A 17,422-nucleotide genomic window follows, 5' to 3' on the forward strand; every position below is an offset into this window, starting at 1 on the left:
ACAGTCTAAATATAGTGGAGGGCTGACTCCTCCCGGTTTCCTCAGGGGCTTGACTGAAGAGACAAAAGGGAAGTCCAACTGACCTGGATGTAGACAGACAACAGACACAGGCCAGCTCTGCAGGGCTCTGGGAGGCTCTATGAACAGACACACAGCCTGGCTAACACTTTCTGCCTCACTTGGGGGACAGGCAGCAAGCCTTCATCTGTGGGACAAATGCAGTCCAGGACATGGTGTCATTTATGTATTTATTTTAGACCCAACGGCCCTGAAAGCATCAGTAGAAGCATACCACAGATATCATTTAATCTCAGTTTTATAACCTATAATACATGTTGTTAAAAGATATGGATAACAAAACCACATTACCACTATTCTCAGACTTTAAACATTAGCAAAGATGCTTTAATATCAGCAAATATTGCATCACAATTCAAGATGTCAATTATCTCAACATTCTTTAAACAATGGTTTTATTTAGAGTCAAGAGAAAACATACTCCGCACATGGCACGGGGTTGACTCCTCCCTGAAGCCTCCCAGTTTACAGGTCCCCCTTTCCTCCATGCTTCAACTATTACTTCTGGATGAGCCGGGTCCTGAAGATTCTCCCACACTCTGGATCTGACCCTCTGCCTTGTACACTATTATGGACAGATTCCTCTAAACCTCAATTTCTAGAAACTGAAAGGTCAGATTTCGAGGCTCATTTAGATGCAGCTGGGATGGTTTTGGCAAAACCATGTCAATCTGATGATGTGTGCTCTAGTGAACGATACAGGAGGCATAAAGTATCCGGTTGTCTCTTTTATTTTTTTAAAACCTTAGTAGTTTTTTTTTTTAAGTCTTATCATTATTTTTACTTTGTGTATGTTTGCCTGCATGTATGTCTGTGCACCACATGTTTGCCTGGTGTCTGCAGAGGCCAGAAGGGAGTATCAGATTCTCTTGAACTGGAGTTACAAAAGGTTGAGACATTGTAAGGGTGCCGGGAACTGAACCTGGGTCCTGTACAAAAGGAGCAAGTGTGCTTGCTGAGCCGTCTCCTCCCCACCCCAGGGCTCTATCTATGATGCTGAGCCATCCCATGCCCCCACACCCACTCCAGGGGTCTCTCTATGATGCTGAGCCATCCCATCCCCCCACCCACACCCCAGGGGTCTCTCTGTGATGCTGAGCCATCCCATCCCCCCACTCCCACTCCAGGGGTCTCTCTATGATGCTGCTTGGTTTCATTTATGGGAGATTCCTGGGCAGGTCAAGGGCAGGAACCATGCATCATGCTGGCTCTTCCACAGGCAGCTTTACACAGTTGGCTGGGACATATATAGAACCACTTTAACATTCTAAAAAGTAATTTGAACATAGCCATTGGGGAAGAAGGCCAGCATTTAAATTACTTACAAAATGGAGGTGAGTTTACAATTTTCCCTTTAACTCTTAGGATCTTTAGGCCCCTGGAAAGATGCTCCCACCATGTTGAAGAGAGAGAAGCAGATGGATGTGTACTATTCTTCTTAGGTGGACCCCCACACTGCACCTGTGTGCACTGTCCTAATCATGGAGCCCCACACTGCACCTGTGTGCACTGTCCTAATCATGGAGACACACACTGCACCTGTGTGCACTGTCCTAACCATGGAGCCCCCACACTGCACCTGTGTGCACTGTCCTAATCCACACAAAGAGGTTGAGAATGAACTCAGACCACTGAATGCATACAGTCTGCTTCCACCAGCACAGCCCATAACCAAGTAGTAGGAATAAGTCTATTAGGACATTTGCCTACTAAGGCAAAAATGTAAGTATTCTCTCTCCAGAATGTACTTAAGATCCTCACATCAGACGAAACAAAGAAAATGCCAGAACAGAAACTGAAATTAGACGTCATACAGAGAATCAGGAAAATCTCAACACACGTGGGAAAAGACAGCAACCAGATAGATACTAATATGAAGGTGCCAGGTATTGGAACTGTGTGATCCAAATGTAACACGTCTCTTACACTCTAATAAGCAGCCACAAAGACACTGGAAACAAATGGAAAAACAGAAAGTCAGCAAAGAAACAAGAGACAGAAAAACAAAGGAAACTTTAGAAATAGAAAACTGGAATAAACACATTAAAACAAAGCGAAAGCGCAGCAGCTGGCTAGCGGGGGAAAGAGTAGCGACGGCAAAGGAAGGAACTGGCGACAGAAGACAGATGGACGGAAAGTATCCCTCTCAACAACGGGGAGCAAAACGACCGATAAAAAGGGAGCAGAGCCTCGGGGACTCATGAGACAGAGGCTGGGAATCCGATGCTCCTGTCACCTGGATCTCATAAGGAAAGAGGCCAGCGCTGGAAGACATTTGAAGAAATGGTAGCCGAAAATGTAGTAAGTGTGCCCAAAATCAAAACCCAGACTCAGAAAACCCTAAACAGGATAAAGTCAAAGAAATAGACCTGCAGATACCCAAAACCAAAATCTAAATGCTCAGGATCAAAGACAAAATGCTCTTAGAAGCAGCCAGAGGAGAGATGCAGGATGTGCAGGTGAACGAACTGAGTGACTGTGACTCTCCCGCCGGAAACTAGAGAGGCCTGAGGAAGTGGCACATTTAAAGTCCTCAGAGAAAGGACTGTCAGCCCCCAACCACACACCATAAAAATGCTTTTAGGAAGGCGGGGGAGACAGACATCCCCGGCTGAGGGAAAACGCAGAGCGTGTGTCTTCTGCAACCCTGCTCTAAACAGCACTGCTGAGCAGGACAGACAGCTCAGCAGTTACAAGCACACACTTCTCTTCCACAGGACCTGAGCTTGGTTCCCAACACCCACAGTGGGCAGCTCACACCCCAACTGTAACTCAGTGAGTTACACTCAAATGTAACTCCAGGAGATTTGATTACTTCTGACCGCCACAGGCATCTGTGTATACACACACATACACACACACACACACTTAAAAAGAAAATAAAATCTTCCAAAAAAGCATCTCTGGAGGAAGTTCTTTAGACAGAAGGGAACGACACCAGAGGACCCTCACAGACATGAGGGAAGAGCAGCTGAATCCTGGCCCATCTGAATGAACACTGCATCTTCTCTGGAGCCCTTTAGAGTTGAAAATTTAAAACAAAAACCAAACACTGTCTTCTGGGAGTTAAATGACTGAAGAGTTATCTCTATAACATGAAGAGACCCCCAGCACCAGGTTTCTGCACCCCACTTGGAGTGGTGTAATGCTGACTCAAGTCCTGAAAGGCCCAGTGGTGCGTGAGGACTCCCTCAGCCTGACCTGTCAGTCCCTGGAGAGCTCTTTACAGATTGTCACCCGGGCTTCTCACAGCCAGTGGTGGTTATTACAAGCATCCAGCAAGCAACAAGGCTTCAAGATGGAGATGTGTACTCAACTCTATCATTCTTCCATGAGTTATATTCTTTGATTACAAAACAGTAACTTTCTTCAGTCAGCTATCTGATGAATCTACAACAAGTGGTGGGTAAATGTTATGATTGTTTTTTAATAAAACCAGTCTTCAAGGCAGCAAGGCAGGACGCCGGATCATAATTTTACATAGGTAGATGAGAAGACAATATGGCTTACTCTACCCTCTGCTATCATCTGGAATGGGTACCATTTACTCACTTCAGGATTAAAGGCCAGTATCCCACATGTAAATCTTACAGGGCAAGCAATGAGGATGGCTCAGCTGAGTGCGCATCCCAGATGTGTCCGACGTGTCTTTACTGTCATTGGATTAACTGTACACACACACACACACACACACACACTCCCTTCCTCCCCCTTAGGTCATTACATTCCAGGACAGCAGGGAGCTGAGAACTTGACCTTTCCTACCCTGACACTGCAGTAAGTGAAGTCACTGTGGCCCCAAAAAACACTAGAAAAGACTCCATGTGTTTAGACCAAGGAAGGGTTAAACCCAGCAGCAAGACTGCAAAGAGGCAAAGTGAGCTAGAGTGAATGTGTAAACGTGTGTGTGTGTCTGTATGTTTGTGTACTTATATGGAATATTACATAGCAGGTCAAAAACATGGTGGTCACAGGATAATTTTAACTCTATACTATCTGAAATTTTTTTCAAGAATTTATTTTCAAAGAATCTAATTTTTTTAAGTGTATGAGTGATTTGCCTGCATGTATGTATGTGACTACATGCATGCCTGGTGCCCTTGGAGTTCAGAAGAGTGTGCCACATCTCTTAGGACTGGAGTTGGAAGAGCTGTGAGACACTGTGTGGAAGCTGGGAACTGAACTCAGGTCCTCTGCAAGAGCAACAAGTGCTCTTAACTGCTGAGCCGTCTCTCCAACTCTCATAGAATATAACGAACAAATCAAAGTTTTTAAAGCATTCAGAGAAGAGGAGCAAGCAAGTACAAAAACATGGGGTGTTGAGACGGTCAACCAGATGAAGTATAAAGGAGCTATGTGGCTAATGCACCCCTCTAGTTCAGGCTCCTCATCTGTGCGTCTGCAGAGGGACTGTGAACGGAACAGACGCCGTGGGCTTACTATGGCCCTCAACAAACAGTGCGTGGGAATTAACAGTCACGTGCCCAGGGGTACTAAAGAAGGTGATGTAACGAAGGACAGTCAGGACCAGCCCAGCCGGCAGGAGAGACAGAGGTCACCGTGCCCAAGGTCCCAGGACTTACTGCAGTTCTCCTCATCGCTGCCATCAGGACAGTCTTCAAAGCCGTTGCAGCGGAAGCGGCCGATGATGCAGTGGATGCCGCTGGCACAGGGAAAGAAGGTGGGGCCGCATTTTGACTTCGCTTTGGCTGCAAGAGGAAAAGACACAGAGGTCTATCAGGGGGTGCAGTTCTCAGGCCACAGCCTCCTGACCCCACTTATTCTAAAGGTATGAATGAGGCCTTTCAGGTTTAGCATGACTCTCCCAAGGACATGCTACCATCATCATGGCAAATCCCCAGCCCGCATGGACACCTACATGCAGCAGTTTTTAGAGTTGCCAATCAACCCTGCTTCATAAGTCCTTAAAGGAACCTGGGAGATGCCTCAGTCACTAAGTAAAATGCTTGCCACGCAAGCATGAGGACCGGATTTTGATCCTCAGAAACTATACAAAATACCTGACTGTAGTCGGGAGGTGGTGGCGCATGCCTTTAATCCCAGCACTCGGGAGGCAGAGCCAGGCGGATCTCTGTGAATTGGAGGCCAGCCTGGGCTACAGAGTGAGAGCCAGGACAGGCAGTAAAACTACACAGAGAAACCCTGTCTGGAAACCCCACCACCACCCCAAAAAAAAAAAAAAAGAAAGCAAGAAAAAACAACCTGAATCCACGTGGTGGCATGTACCTGCAATGTCAGCACTGGGGAAGAACAGATAGGTGGACCCCTGGTGCTCAGTGGCCAGCCCGCTTAGCCTAATTGCCGAGTCCCAGATCCCAGCAAGAGACCCTGTCTCAAAAACAAGGTGGCTAGCTCCTGAAGAACAGCAACTGAAGTTGACTTCTGACCTCCATGCTCCAACACACAAATACAACGCCTACCCACATCCACACATAAACACCCCATCAAAGGTGCACACGAAGTCCTGGAGGAGGCGAGGCAGAAGCTGCATACTGTAGCAGGTGCAAAACAGAGGAATGGATAGGTGAGTGGGTGAGTGGGTGGGTGGTAGATACAGAGCTGGACGGGGGACACAGAGCTTGCTTCTTTAGAAGCCGAAGAGCCAGTCAAAATGCATTCCCTGAATATCAAAGCAATTGTTGTTGGCATTTAGTGAGTCCTTGCCATACTAGGCAGGGTGCCAAGACCTTTGCATAGATTTTCTCATTTAATTTACCCAGTAGTCACTCAATGGGGCGGCGTGCAGAAAAGCGCATGTGACACTCTTGGGGCTGTACCTTTCCAGAGACCTGCTTGCAAGGTCATACCTTGCTTGGCTGGAAATACAGTTGGGAATGTGGTTTACAGAATGTGTGGGGACATCCTACCTCTCTGAGAGCTTACGCAAGCTGTCCAGTTTAGTTTGTGCTAACATTTGCATTTCTTTTGAGTCTGGAATCCAGGAACATATGAGGCAGTGGATGCTTGTGATGGTGAACCGTGACTGTCAACTTGACAGGCTCTAGAATAGCCTAGGAGACAAGCCTCTGGCATGTCTGTGAGGAAGCATCTAGATTACAGTAAGCGAGGCGGGAAAACCTAGGACAAGAGCAAACATGAAGAGGAGCTGTGCACTGGAAACCACCTCTGCTTGCTGACTGCAGAGGCAATGTGATCAGCTGCCACAAGCTCCTGCCGCCATGATTTCCCACCACGAGGAGCAGCACCTTGCAACTGTGAGGCGTTCCTTAAGCTGCTTTGGTCAGGGTATTATCCCACAGCAGCAGGAAGGGAAACTAAGACAGGGCCCGGCGGATCAGCCCTTGACAAGAACTGGGTGCCGAGTCTGAAATGAGCTTGCCCGGTGGGCACTTCACACATGGTGTTGAAACCGATGAACAGAGTGCACCTTGTAGGCGTGCTCTAAGAGAGAACTCTAGGAAGCCAAGGCTTGGGCCTCTCTGGGTACCACTGCCATCATATTTTGCCTATTATTGAATTTGCATTGCTCCCTTTTGAGGTCATGAACCACGGTCCTGGAGATGACCATTTGCCAATGACCATTTGGAGAATCCTAGGAAATGATGACCCTGGGAGGGTCCTGAGGAGTCCTGACATAGACAGGTATGGCTTCTGTCACCATTTTGTGGCTATGCTTTGAGGATAAAGTGACTTAGTCAAGTTCACACAGCTAAGAAATCTAGTGCTGAGGGGAGGCCTAGGCATGTGGACTCCAGAAGCCATGACCTCAATCAACCTAACAGCACGCCTCTCTGCCACAGGCTGTCACTTCTCCCAACAGAAGCCAGACTCCTGCGCTGAAGAAATTCATTTTGTACACCTGCTGTACAAACAGTTTGAACAGAAACAGTTGTAACTTGGGCTTGATTTACTGCCCTGCTAAGCCCCGTAGCCCTGGGGGGTGATGCTCTTTCTAGTTAATGGTGCTGTCTGCTCTGAGTGTCGATTAGGAGACACAAGATGAGATCTATGGCTAAGTGCTGGTAGCAGCCCCGCTGAGCATCCTCCAGCCTCCTGTCTGCGAGGCTGGACCCACACTCCTCCAAGAAGGAAAAGGCCATTTCTTCGGAACAAATACAGTAAATTACCTACACGTTCCCACCGTCTGTATGATGCCAATGTAGGTGGCAGCTGACTCGTGGTCAACAGGTTATTTGTGAGTTCTTCACAAAGCACCATCTCAAGAGTTCTGGGCTCAAACTCAGACTCCATTTTGGTGACTTTGGACATGTTTCTGAATATTGATGAGCCTCAGTTTCTTCACCAACAAAGTGGAGGCAAAACTCGCCCTCCAGGGGTCATGTAAGATGGAGGTGGTCGACATAAAAGCTTGAGTTGAGACAATGGCACTTGCTTTTCCTACCACCATGACAGAGCCTCTGACAGAAACCGATGTGCGGCTGTTTCCTCTGGAGGAAAGAGGGAGGCTCAGGAGAGTCAAAAAACTAACATAAATTAGAGGATCAAGAAGGTCATAAATTTACATGACTTATAGGGTCCCTCCGCAAAGTCATATAGCCAAGGAAACAATTGTTAGGAGAGAGGAGACTCAACAGTGGAGCTGTTTTCAAGGAGCTCTGTGGGTGTGCTTTTGTGAGTCGTCACTTACGATGTGGCAGGCAAGGTTCTGAGTCACCCGTGCTCCTGTAAGCAACCGCAGTAAACACACTGGTCACAAAATCAGGTTTGGGTGAAATCATCTCTTTGGTCTGTTCTTAGTGCCCTAACTGCCTAGCATGAATAGACAGTTGCTTACATCTCCTTAGGAAAAGCCACACAACAGAGCTAGTAGCCAAACAGGGACCAGCAGAACCAAGGGTGAATTGGGGAGAAACAATTATGTGGTCCCTGTGATGGGGGATGAGACATTCAATTGAGGCTGACCCATCTGGAAGGACCTGTCCTCAGTCACCACAACTCAGGCAGCCGTGGCAACAGGAAGGTAGTCTCCAGACTCGAAGCGAACAGCTCTTCATCCTGAAGTGTAGGTGGGAACCTGACCTGCATGTTCCCTGACTTGTCCATATTTTTCCCATTTTACCAGAAGCCAGGGGGTACTAATGGGCTAAAGGTCAGAGACACAGGTCTCTGGGAGACATGTGAGAACTACAGGGTACCAGGAAATGGTCTGGTGACACCAATCTCTAAGTCCAGAGCATGTAGGATGCATGGGTCTACCTAATACCTGGTTTTCGGGTCTCACAGCTGTGAATACTGAAGCCCAAATCAGACAGCAAACCTTCCCAGAGTCAGGCAGCTCCTGTGGGCTGAACTTGGTCTTGAGCCTGATTCTCCCGCTCCTGAGTCCAGCCTCTTTCTGCTCTGTAGCGCTATGCCACAGAGAGTGCTGCCGGGCCACACCTGGCTCAGACAGCTTACCAGAGTTCAGATTCAATGGAGAACAAAGGTAAGGGAACCAGGAAACCAAGAGCCCTTCCTCCACGTACCAGAATGCTCCAGACCTGGGGTAAAAGGCTCTTCACTACACTGCAAGCCTGTGACTCAATCTGCCCAGAAAGCACTCATGGCTGCACCCACACCCTTTAGAGAATGACCTAGGTCTGTTATCTATCGCTGATGGCCCAGGTCTCCCCCGGTGCACCGCACACAAGAGCTGGGCTAGAAGTCTGGTGTGGTGACACACACCTGTGACACACTAAGATGACAGAAGCAGGAGGCCAGCAAGTGTGAAGGCAGCCCGAGTGTCACAGTGAGATCCTGTCTCAGTCACCACCCAAGTCAGCCAGAACAACTATGAACTCCGCCAGTCAGACCTGCCACATCCCTCAGGTGGCGGCTACACCACCAGACCAAACAATGGGTATTCAGGGTGGCCCTCTTTGCCTCTGTATTGGCCAGATGAGGAAGAGCTGCTGACCTCCAACTCCTGCCATAGGATCCTGCCAGTACAAAGCCAAGATGGGCCAAAGAAGCAGGAGCCACAAGCTCCTCTGCAATGTTCCCATCCTTGCTCGTAAGCTGGAGCCCAAGCTCACTGTGAAAGATGTCTATAGCAGAGAAACGTATGAAGGAGAATGTGAAAATCATCACCCATCACCACCACCCAGGAAAGAGTGCTGTGGACATTTAGTAAACATGATTCTGTATCAGCTACTCTTCTCATTGTGAGGGAGGAAGGACTCATTTTGGCTCACAGTGTCAGGAGACTGTTAAAAGTCCATCAGGAGGGGAAGGCATGGGAGTGGGTGTGGTTCAGTTCACACTGCTGAGAGTGTGGGGGCAATCAGGACAGCCAACCAGGAAGTAAAAGCACAGCCAGGCTAGGAACCACCCCCCACCCCCACCCCCCGCCACCACGAATTGCTAAACGGTCTTATTTATTTAAAAAAAAAAAGAAAGAAAAAAAAACCTGGAGCCAGAAATTGGGGTAAAAAATTGAGAGATCAGAGGAATAGAACAAACCACAGCCAACCTCAACTCGCCAACTCCTCAGCTGATCTTATTTCCTCAGACTGAAAGCCTGAGTCCTCACCTGGAAGGGACCTCAGCTGAACTGCTTAAAAGCCTTCTAGGAAATCCTCAGTCCAAGAATCCCTGAGTCCTCACCCGAAAAGGTCTTAGTTGAACTGCTTAAAAGCCTCTAGTTCCTGGTCCTCACGCCTTATATACCTTTCTGCTTCCTACCATCACTTCCTGGGATTAAAGGCGTGTGTGCTTCCCAGTACTGGGATTAAAGGTGTGTACCACCACTGCCTGGCTCTGTTTCCAGTGTGGCCTTGAACTCAGAGATTCAGATGGATCTCTGCCTTCAGAAGCTAGGATTAAAGACGTGTACCACCACTGGCCACTATGTCTAATCTAGTGGCTGGCTCTGTTCTCTGATCCCGAGATAAGTTTATTAGGGTATACAATAGGGACAATATATCACCACACACACCCCCCAAAGACCCACCTCTGCCAGACAGGTCCCACAGCTTCTCCAACATCACTGCTATCTGAGGGCCAGGTGTTCAAACACATAAGCTTATGGAGGCCAAGGCATACTCAAACCATAACAGCAGCAAGAAAAATCCTGTGCAAATGGGTCAATGGGTCAAATCCTGATAATGCGACAAGTCGAGGGTGAAGCCTGGTGGTCTGCAGCACTCCTGGGCTTCCAGAAAACGCTGCTATACCAGCCACAGCATGGGAATGCCGAACATTGTCTTGTCCACTGCTCAGAAAAAGTACCCAGTGTGTAAGCTACTGAGTAAGCACAGACGGAATTAACAAGTTGGCCCCAGTGTGTAGGTGCATATAAATTCATACAAAACACATACTGCTCTGAAACCTGCTTCTGACCACTACTGATCCACAGCGTGTGTGTGTGTGTGTGTGTGTGTGTGTGTGTGTGTGTGTGTGTGTGTGTGTTTCGAGGCAGGGTGGCTACATGCATACATGTGTGTGAATGCATGTGGAGGCCAGGGGTTAATAGAAGGGGTCTTCCTTGATCACTCTCCACCTATTTTTTTAAGGCAGGGTTTCTCACTGAACTGGGAGCTTGCTGACTGAATGAAACTGGCTGGCCAATGAGCTCCAGGAATCCTGTGGCATCTGGCTCCCCAGTCTCTAGTCCAGGGATCTCAGGTATAGAAACACTATGCCCCATTTCTATGTGGGTGGGAGGGATTAAACTCAGGTCCTTATGTTTGTAGGCCAAGGACTCTACTGACTGAACCATCAACCCAGCCACCACAGTAAAACTATCCTCAGCCATTAAGAATGCTGTGGGGGCTGGGTTGATGGCTCAGTCAGAGGAGGTCAGTTACGGACAGACACTTTAAACAGCACATGGAGATGTATACAGTCATCTTCCCACTTGAATAGTATCTTATTGATGTACAGCTGCTGGGTCCCAGGCTATGCACAGTGTAGATTCTGGTGTCCCTTAGCTCTCACCTGGCATCCCCTGAGGCCAAAGATGGCCACAAGAAAAGACCGCTGCCCACAACAGATGAGAGCAAACCACCGTTCTGCATTTATGTTAGGCTGGTCCCTAACTGCAGAACCACTCTATACTTTCCATCCATTTCTGTCACCTTTCATTTTAACATCCGTACATTCCATTCCCCTGAAGAGGAGGGGACATTCCCATCTGGTCAAGGGAACCATGCCATTCCTTTATCTTCCTAAATCTGTACTGGCTATGGGACATCAGTCTTTGCTGGAAGGGGTTTCCTGGTCTGCACAGCTCTCCAGGAGATGCAGCATCTCTGTCTCCAGGGCACGCTCCCCGAGGTCTCAAAGGCTGGTGGGGACAGGTGCTCTCTCCCAGGGCTATCCACTCCAGTGTGTCTCTGCAGAAGTCCTACCTTCCCCGTGCAGCTTTGCAAAGAGTGAGTCAGCAACCTCCCACCACACACACACACACACACACACACACACACACACACACACACACACACACACACATTCACTAAGGGAAGTGACTCCCCTCAGAGACTGTATTTTCATTTAGCACAGCCAGATATTTCCATGAACACATACACGGGGACAACCTTGCTACAGTTTGGAAATGGTTAGAATCTGTCCCTCCCCAGGGTTCCTGTGTTGACATTTAATCCCTATGTTGCAGGGAGGACTTCATCTGGCCGTGATGTTTAAAGATGAGCCCTTTGATGTTTCAATATGAGATACCTATGATTAAATAAAGTCATCAGAGTGGGGATGCCATGACCAAATCCTGGTTGCATTATAAAGGGAGGGAGAGACCAACAGAGGCCATACATGCATCTTCCCTGTCTCTTACCATGGGATGTCCTGGGCTACCTTAGGACTCTGCCAGCAAGAAGGTTATCACCGGTCATGTCTCCTCTAGAACCAGAAGCACGTCACAATAAACATCTTTCTTTATAAGGTTACCCATCCTCCAGCATTTTACTACAGAACCACAAAACAGACTGATATAATCCTACTTTGCCAGATACTATTTATGTCTCAAAACCCACAGAGCAGGTGACCTTATTGCTCCTTTCTTCCTGGTATTACAATCACAAAACCAGATGCCATTCCAAAAAATGACAGCCGTGAGGACAGTGTGGGGCCAATTCTAACATTATTGTTCCAAGTTGAGTCTAACACTGATGTCCTAGATATAAGAGTAATGTGAGGATGTCTACAAGCAAACTACAGACCACTTTGTATGTTTCCTCCATTTATTTTTTTTTTATTATTATTATTATTATTATTATTATTATTAAATGTATTTCTCTTACATCCAGACACAGTTTCCCTTACTTCCTCTCTTCCCATTCCCTCTTCCCCACCTCCCCTCTGCTGCCCCTTCCCCGCCCCCATGCACTCCTCCTCTGTTTCTGTTCAGAAAGGGGCAGGCTTCCCATGGACATCAACCAAACATGGCATATGAAGCTGCAGTAACACTAAGCACCTCCCCTTGTATTAAGGCTGAGCAAGGCGACCCAGTATGAGGAGTAGGGTCCCAAAACCTAGCAAAAGAGTTAGAGACGGTCCCTGCTCCCACTGTTAGGAGTCCCACAGGTAGACCAAGCTACAGAACTATCATATATGTGCAGAGGGCTTAGGCCAATCCCATGCAGGCTTCCTGGTTCTTGGTTCAGTCTCTGTGAGCTCCTATGCGCCCAAACTAGTAGATTCTGTGGGTTTTCTTGTGCTGTCCTTGACCCCTCTGGCTCCTACACCCCTCCTGCTCCTCTTTCACAGGATTCCCCAAGCTTGGCTTCATGTTTGGCTGTGGGTCTCTGTATCTGTTTCCAGTTACTGGAGGACAACTGGGCGAGGAACCAGTCTATGATTACAGCAGAACATTAGGCCTCACCACAGTGACGGTTTTTTCCTCTAGTCTTGTTTGGGCCTATCCTAGGTCTCTTGGGTCATCCAGCCTCTGGGTCCTGGTGCTCCAGACAGTGTCAGAGGTAGGCTCCCTCTTGTGGTATGAGTCTCAGGCCAGACCAGCCACTGGTTGGCGACTCCCACAATCTTTGCTCCACCTTACCCCAACATATCCCCATAGGCAAGACAGACTGTAGGTCAAAGGTTAGCTCTCCCCATTTCAATAAGGAACAAAATCATTTTTTTCTTATACATAAAAGCTGTAGTCTCATATACAATTGGTTGTTGTCCTAGCAAAAAAGACCCTTTTAGAATTTGAAAACTCTTAAATCACTTTTGCCTACTATGTAAGAATTTACACTTTACCTGTGCATGATACAAAATAGGTTTAAAGGGGGAAGATCTACCCCATTGTTGGCCAGTAACAAAATGCCCCAGCCTCCTGCTACCTGTCAGGCAGAGGCAGCTGTGTGGTCACCAGGGCAGGAGGCTGGTGGGTGAGGACGGAAGCGGATGAGGCTCTGCCTGCAATTCAAGCAGTGTCCTCACGAGGGAGCTAATCTCAACTCCACGGAGGCTGATGGCAGTTTTCTGGCTTCCAGGGATGCAGGCTGAGGCTAGGATGCCCCACGTGACAGTTACAATCTGCAGTTGTCTCAGCCATGAATTCCACTGGCATTAAGGTGCAGACTGCTCTGCAGTGGGATGGATGACTGTCTACAGAAGACAGATAGGCCATGTTAGGGATGTCCAGTGCTTGTAGAAATACAGTATGAAGACTATTCCCAGGAAATGGAAGAGCGTGTGCAAGGGCCTAGAGGTCAGAACATTGGAAATGAAGAGAACCATGAAGGCCACAGGAATGTGCTGCTTCTAGCAGTAAATGTACCTGCAATTTTTTCTTTAGCTAAAAAAACTATCTTGGGGCTGGCAAGATGGCTCAGTGGGCAAAGGCACTTGCTATGCAGGTCTAATGACCTGAATTATTTGGGCCCCAGAACCCACAGAGAAAGTAGAGAACACACTCTCCTGAAAGCTGTCTTCTGACATCCGGGTGCTCGGTTGCTGTCTCTCTCACTCCACCTCCCCCTCACAAGTACACACTTGTCATAAATGAATAAAATAAAAATACATTTCTCTTAAGAAAAATATTACAAACAAGTTGTAATTCAATTCATTGTAATGTTATCGAATGAATGTCACACAAAAGTATAAATCAGAAAGAAACCAAATTAGAAAACGCAGGCAATTTAAATCACTGTGAACACCTCCCAAAGGTTCACACACATTCAACCATTCCCGGCTGAAACCATCACTGGCTTGGAGGTGGGAACAATGTGGACATTTTTCGAATGTCTGAAATTGCCACTAGATTGGGTCCCTTGGCTCGCTTTCTAAAACGCCAAACTGTGGTTCCTTTTCAAAGTCAAAAAATGACTTCCGGTTGGTGGTCAAGAAAGCCAAGAATGAAACACAAGAACAACAGTCTTTGAAAAACAACCTGCCAGGGTTCTGTTAGAAGTCTAGGGAAGGGCAGCGTGTCCACTGAGGTCTCAAAGAGGATGACAAACAGCCCCAAAAGTAAGATCCACACTGAGCCCTGAAGCCTGTGCAAATCATCGGTTCTTGTGGAAAGCCTCTGCTTGTCACAGCAGCTCAGCGCCATGTGAAGGCTGCAGTAGACTCCAAGTTTATTGATCAGACGTGGCCAGGTATTACTTTTCCCTACAATAACATATTGGCTGCCTGAGATGTGAGAAAGGGCAGCAGATGCCACCTAACTGGAATATAAGTGGGAAGGAAATGCGGTTGAAACAGCATTGCCAGAAGATCCTCTAATAGCACAATCTTCCCAAACATCTCCTCTCGTATGTCTCAGATACGAGGTCCGCAGCCTGGATTGAAGATGTCAGAAGGGATTGAGGGTCACAGGAGTTTCTGTTCCAGCTATGACATAATCACTGAGACCTAGACAAGGCATTTACTCCCCCACAACCCCCATGTCCCCACAGTGAAAAGGGACAAAGGCACACAGGCCTCACCAGTTGTCTGAACAGAGGATCTGCTATACGCCGGATACTGGTGCAGGCCTGTGGCTCAACTGCTGACCCTGACAAAGGTGAGGTGCTCATCCACCTTAAGGGTGGCTCTATGCCTCTCTCTCTTTCTCCTCTCTGTCCTCCCGCCTCTCTCCCTCCCTCCCCCCCTTCTTCTTTTTCTCAGAGCATGGTAGACAAGCACTCTGCTACTCATTTACACCCCCAGCTTTTTTGTTTTTATTTTTTATTGTTTCGAGACAAGTTTTCACTACGTAACAGCCCTGGCTGTCCTGAACTAGCTCTGTAGACCAGGCTGGCCTCAAACTCACAGAGATCTGCCTGCTAGATTTAAAGACATGTGCCATCATGCCCAATGTTATTAATTTTCTTGAGACAGGGCCTCACTTAATTGCCCAGGGTGACCTTGAACTTGTAGTCTTCCTTCCTCAGCCTCCCAAGTAGCCAGAATTACGAGTCTTTATGTTACACACAGGACAAGTGTGGATGTTGCAAGGAAAATAAACCAAATGACTTTTAATAGCCTGAGCAGGGAGGTAGGGAAGGGTGTAAGCCTGCCCAAGCTCAAATCTCACAGGCTGTATGATGAGGATATGCTATTTAGCCTCTATGTACCTCAACTTCATCAAGACATGGCATATTATCTCACTCCACTAGACTACTGTGGGACTGATAGTAGCAGCCTAGAACTTTCTCTGGAAGACAGTATTAAAGGTGAAAGGAAGCTTTGGGGGATGAGCTCCCTGGACGGTTTACCTGGCTCTCTAAACACAATCAAGGAGGCACCAGGACCTGGGAGTCAAGAGTTTGTCCAGGTGATTGTTACTGCAATGCCTGCTGGGAGCACAGTGAATGGCTGCTGTGGTACCTTTAGAACCAGAGGACCATCCAGTCCTCACAGCTGGAGCCAGGCAGTACCTCCCACTGCTCAGACACCCAGGAGGATTTCTTTTTTTCTTTTTCTTTTTGGTCATTATATAAAGAGAAAAGAACCTTTTGAGGAAAACAGGACTGCAGATTCTGGAAGATCTTCCTCAGGGCATTTGTGGTGGTTTGGATGAGAACAACCCACATAAGCTCATATATTTAAATGCTTGGTCCCAGTTGGTAGAACTGTTTGGGAAGGATTAGGAGGTGTGGCCTTATTAGAAAAGGTTTGTCACAGGGGGTGGTTTTGAGGTTTCAAAAGCCCATGCAGGCCCAGTTTCCTTCTCTCTGCCTGCAATTTGTGGATTAGATGTGAGCTCTCAGTTACTACTTCAACATCGTGTCTTCCTGCCCGACTCCCTACTTCCCACCACAGTGACCATGAACTAATCCTCTGAAACTGTGAGCAAGCCCCCAGTTAAACACTTCTTTTTGCAAGTTGCCTTGGTCATGGTGTCTCTTCACAGCAACAGAACAGTAAGTAAGGCAGAATCCAAGTTTCTATGATGCCTTTAATATGAGTCAGTGAGGCTTCAGATAATCCCACAATGATCCCACCATCATCTGGGGGTGAACTTTAAATACAGCAATCCTGAACCTAAACATTAATGGAGCAGTGATTCTTGGTCCTGGCTGCACATCTGAAAACTTGTAAGGCTTAAGGAGAAATATACAGCTGCATGGCTATGGACACCTTTAAGCCCAGCACTCAGGAGGTGAGGCTGGCAGACTGCTGTGTGTTCAAGGCCAGCCTGACTTACATAGTGAGTTGAGTTCTAGGCCAGCCAGGGCTACACTGTGAGACTCTAGCTCAAAACAAAGAAACAAAAAGGCAGAGCCAAACAAAACCAAAGCTACTCAAAATCAACAGAACTGAAGTGACCATGCATGTACCAGATGATATGAAATCTTAATAAAAAAAAAAATTACCCCTAAGGACAAAGCAAGATTTTTAAGAAGACAAATTTATATGCCCTAAAATAAGAGCCCCCAAATACATGGGACAAATTAACAGAAATGACAGGAGACATCAACACCTTCGGTGACAAATACAAGAGGCTGAAGATGAGCACGGAAATAGGAGTCATTGGCATCATCATAAAGAAATGTCAAGGCTGAGACGAAGTTTGGTTGGCACTCTAGTGTGCAAAGCCCTGAGTTCAATCCCCAGGACTTCACAAGCCAGGCATGGTAGCTGTAATCACAGTGTGTGTGTGTGTGTGTGTGTGTGTGTGTGTGTGTGTGTGTGTGTGAAGCGACAAGACCTTTCTCAGCTGCACAGAGAGCTCAAGGAGAGCCTGAGCTACATAAGACCTTGTCCCAAAAATATAAAATAAAATAAAAGACTTAAAACTGACTCAACAGATGCCTCTAGGATGCAGTACCCAGAAAGTACAGAACACACATATCAGGTGTACAAAAAACATTCTCCAAGACAGAAAAAATGCAAGGCCCTGAAGAAAACTTCAATGAATTTTAAAACACCATAATTCCAGTGTTTCTCCAGCCACAGTGGAGTGAAATTAGAA

At 47.3% G+C, this 17,422-nt stretch overlaps 1 protein-coding gene across 5 annotated transcripts in view; it reads right to left on the minus strand.

The window, feature by feature from the left end:
* Ldlrad3 (low density lipoprotein receptor class A domain containing 3) overlaps window positions 1–17,422 on the minus strand; it is a 242,004-nt gene that overhangs the window by 118,837 nt on the left and 105,745 nt on the right. For all 5 annotated transcript variants that reach the window (XM_076570143.1, XM_076570142.1, XM_076570141.1 and 2 more), the window contains one exon: window positions 4,662–4,787. In XM_076570143.1, the coding sequence (XP_076426258.1) occupies window positions 4,662–4,787 (126 nt within the window). The remainder of the gene's footprint in view (window positions 1–4,661; window positions 4,788–17,422) is intronic.

The sequence above is a fragment of the Peromyscus maniculatus genome, chromosome 4 (genome assembly GCF_049852395.1).
Source record: "Peromyscus maniculatus bairdii isolate BWxNUB_F1_BW_parent chromosome 4, HU_Pman_BW_mat_3.1, whole genome shotgun sequence".
Classification (NCBI taxonomy): Eukaryota; Metazoa; Chordata; class Mammalia; order Rodentia; family Cricetidae; genus Peromyscus; species Peromyscus maniculatus.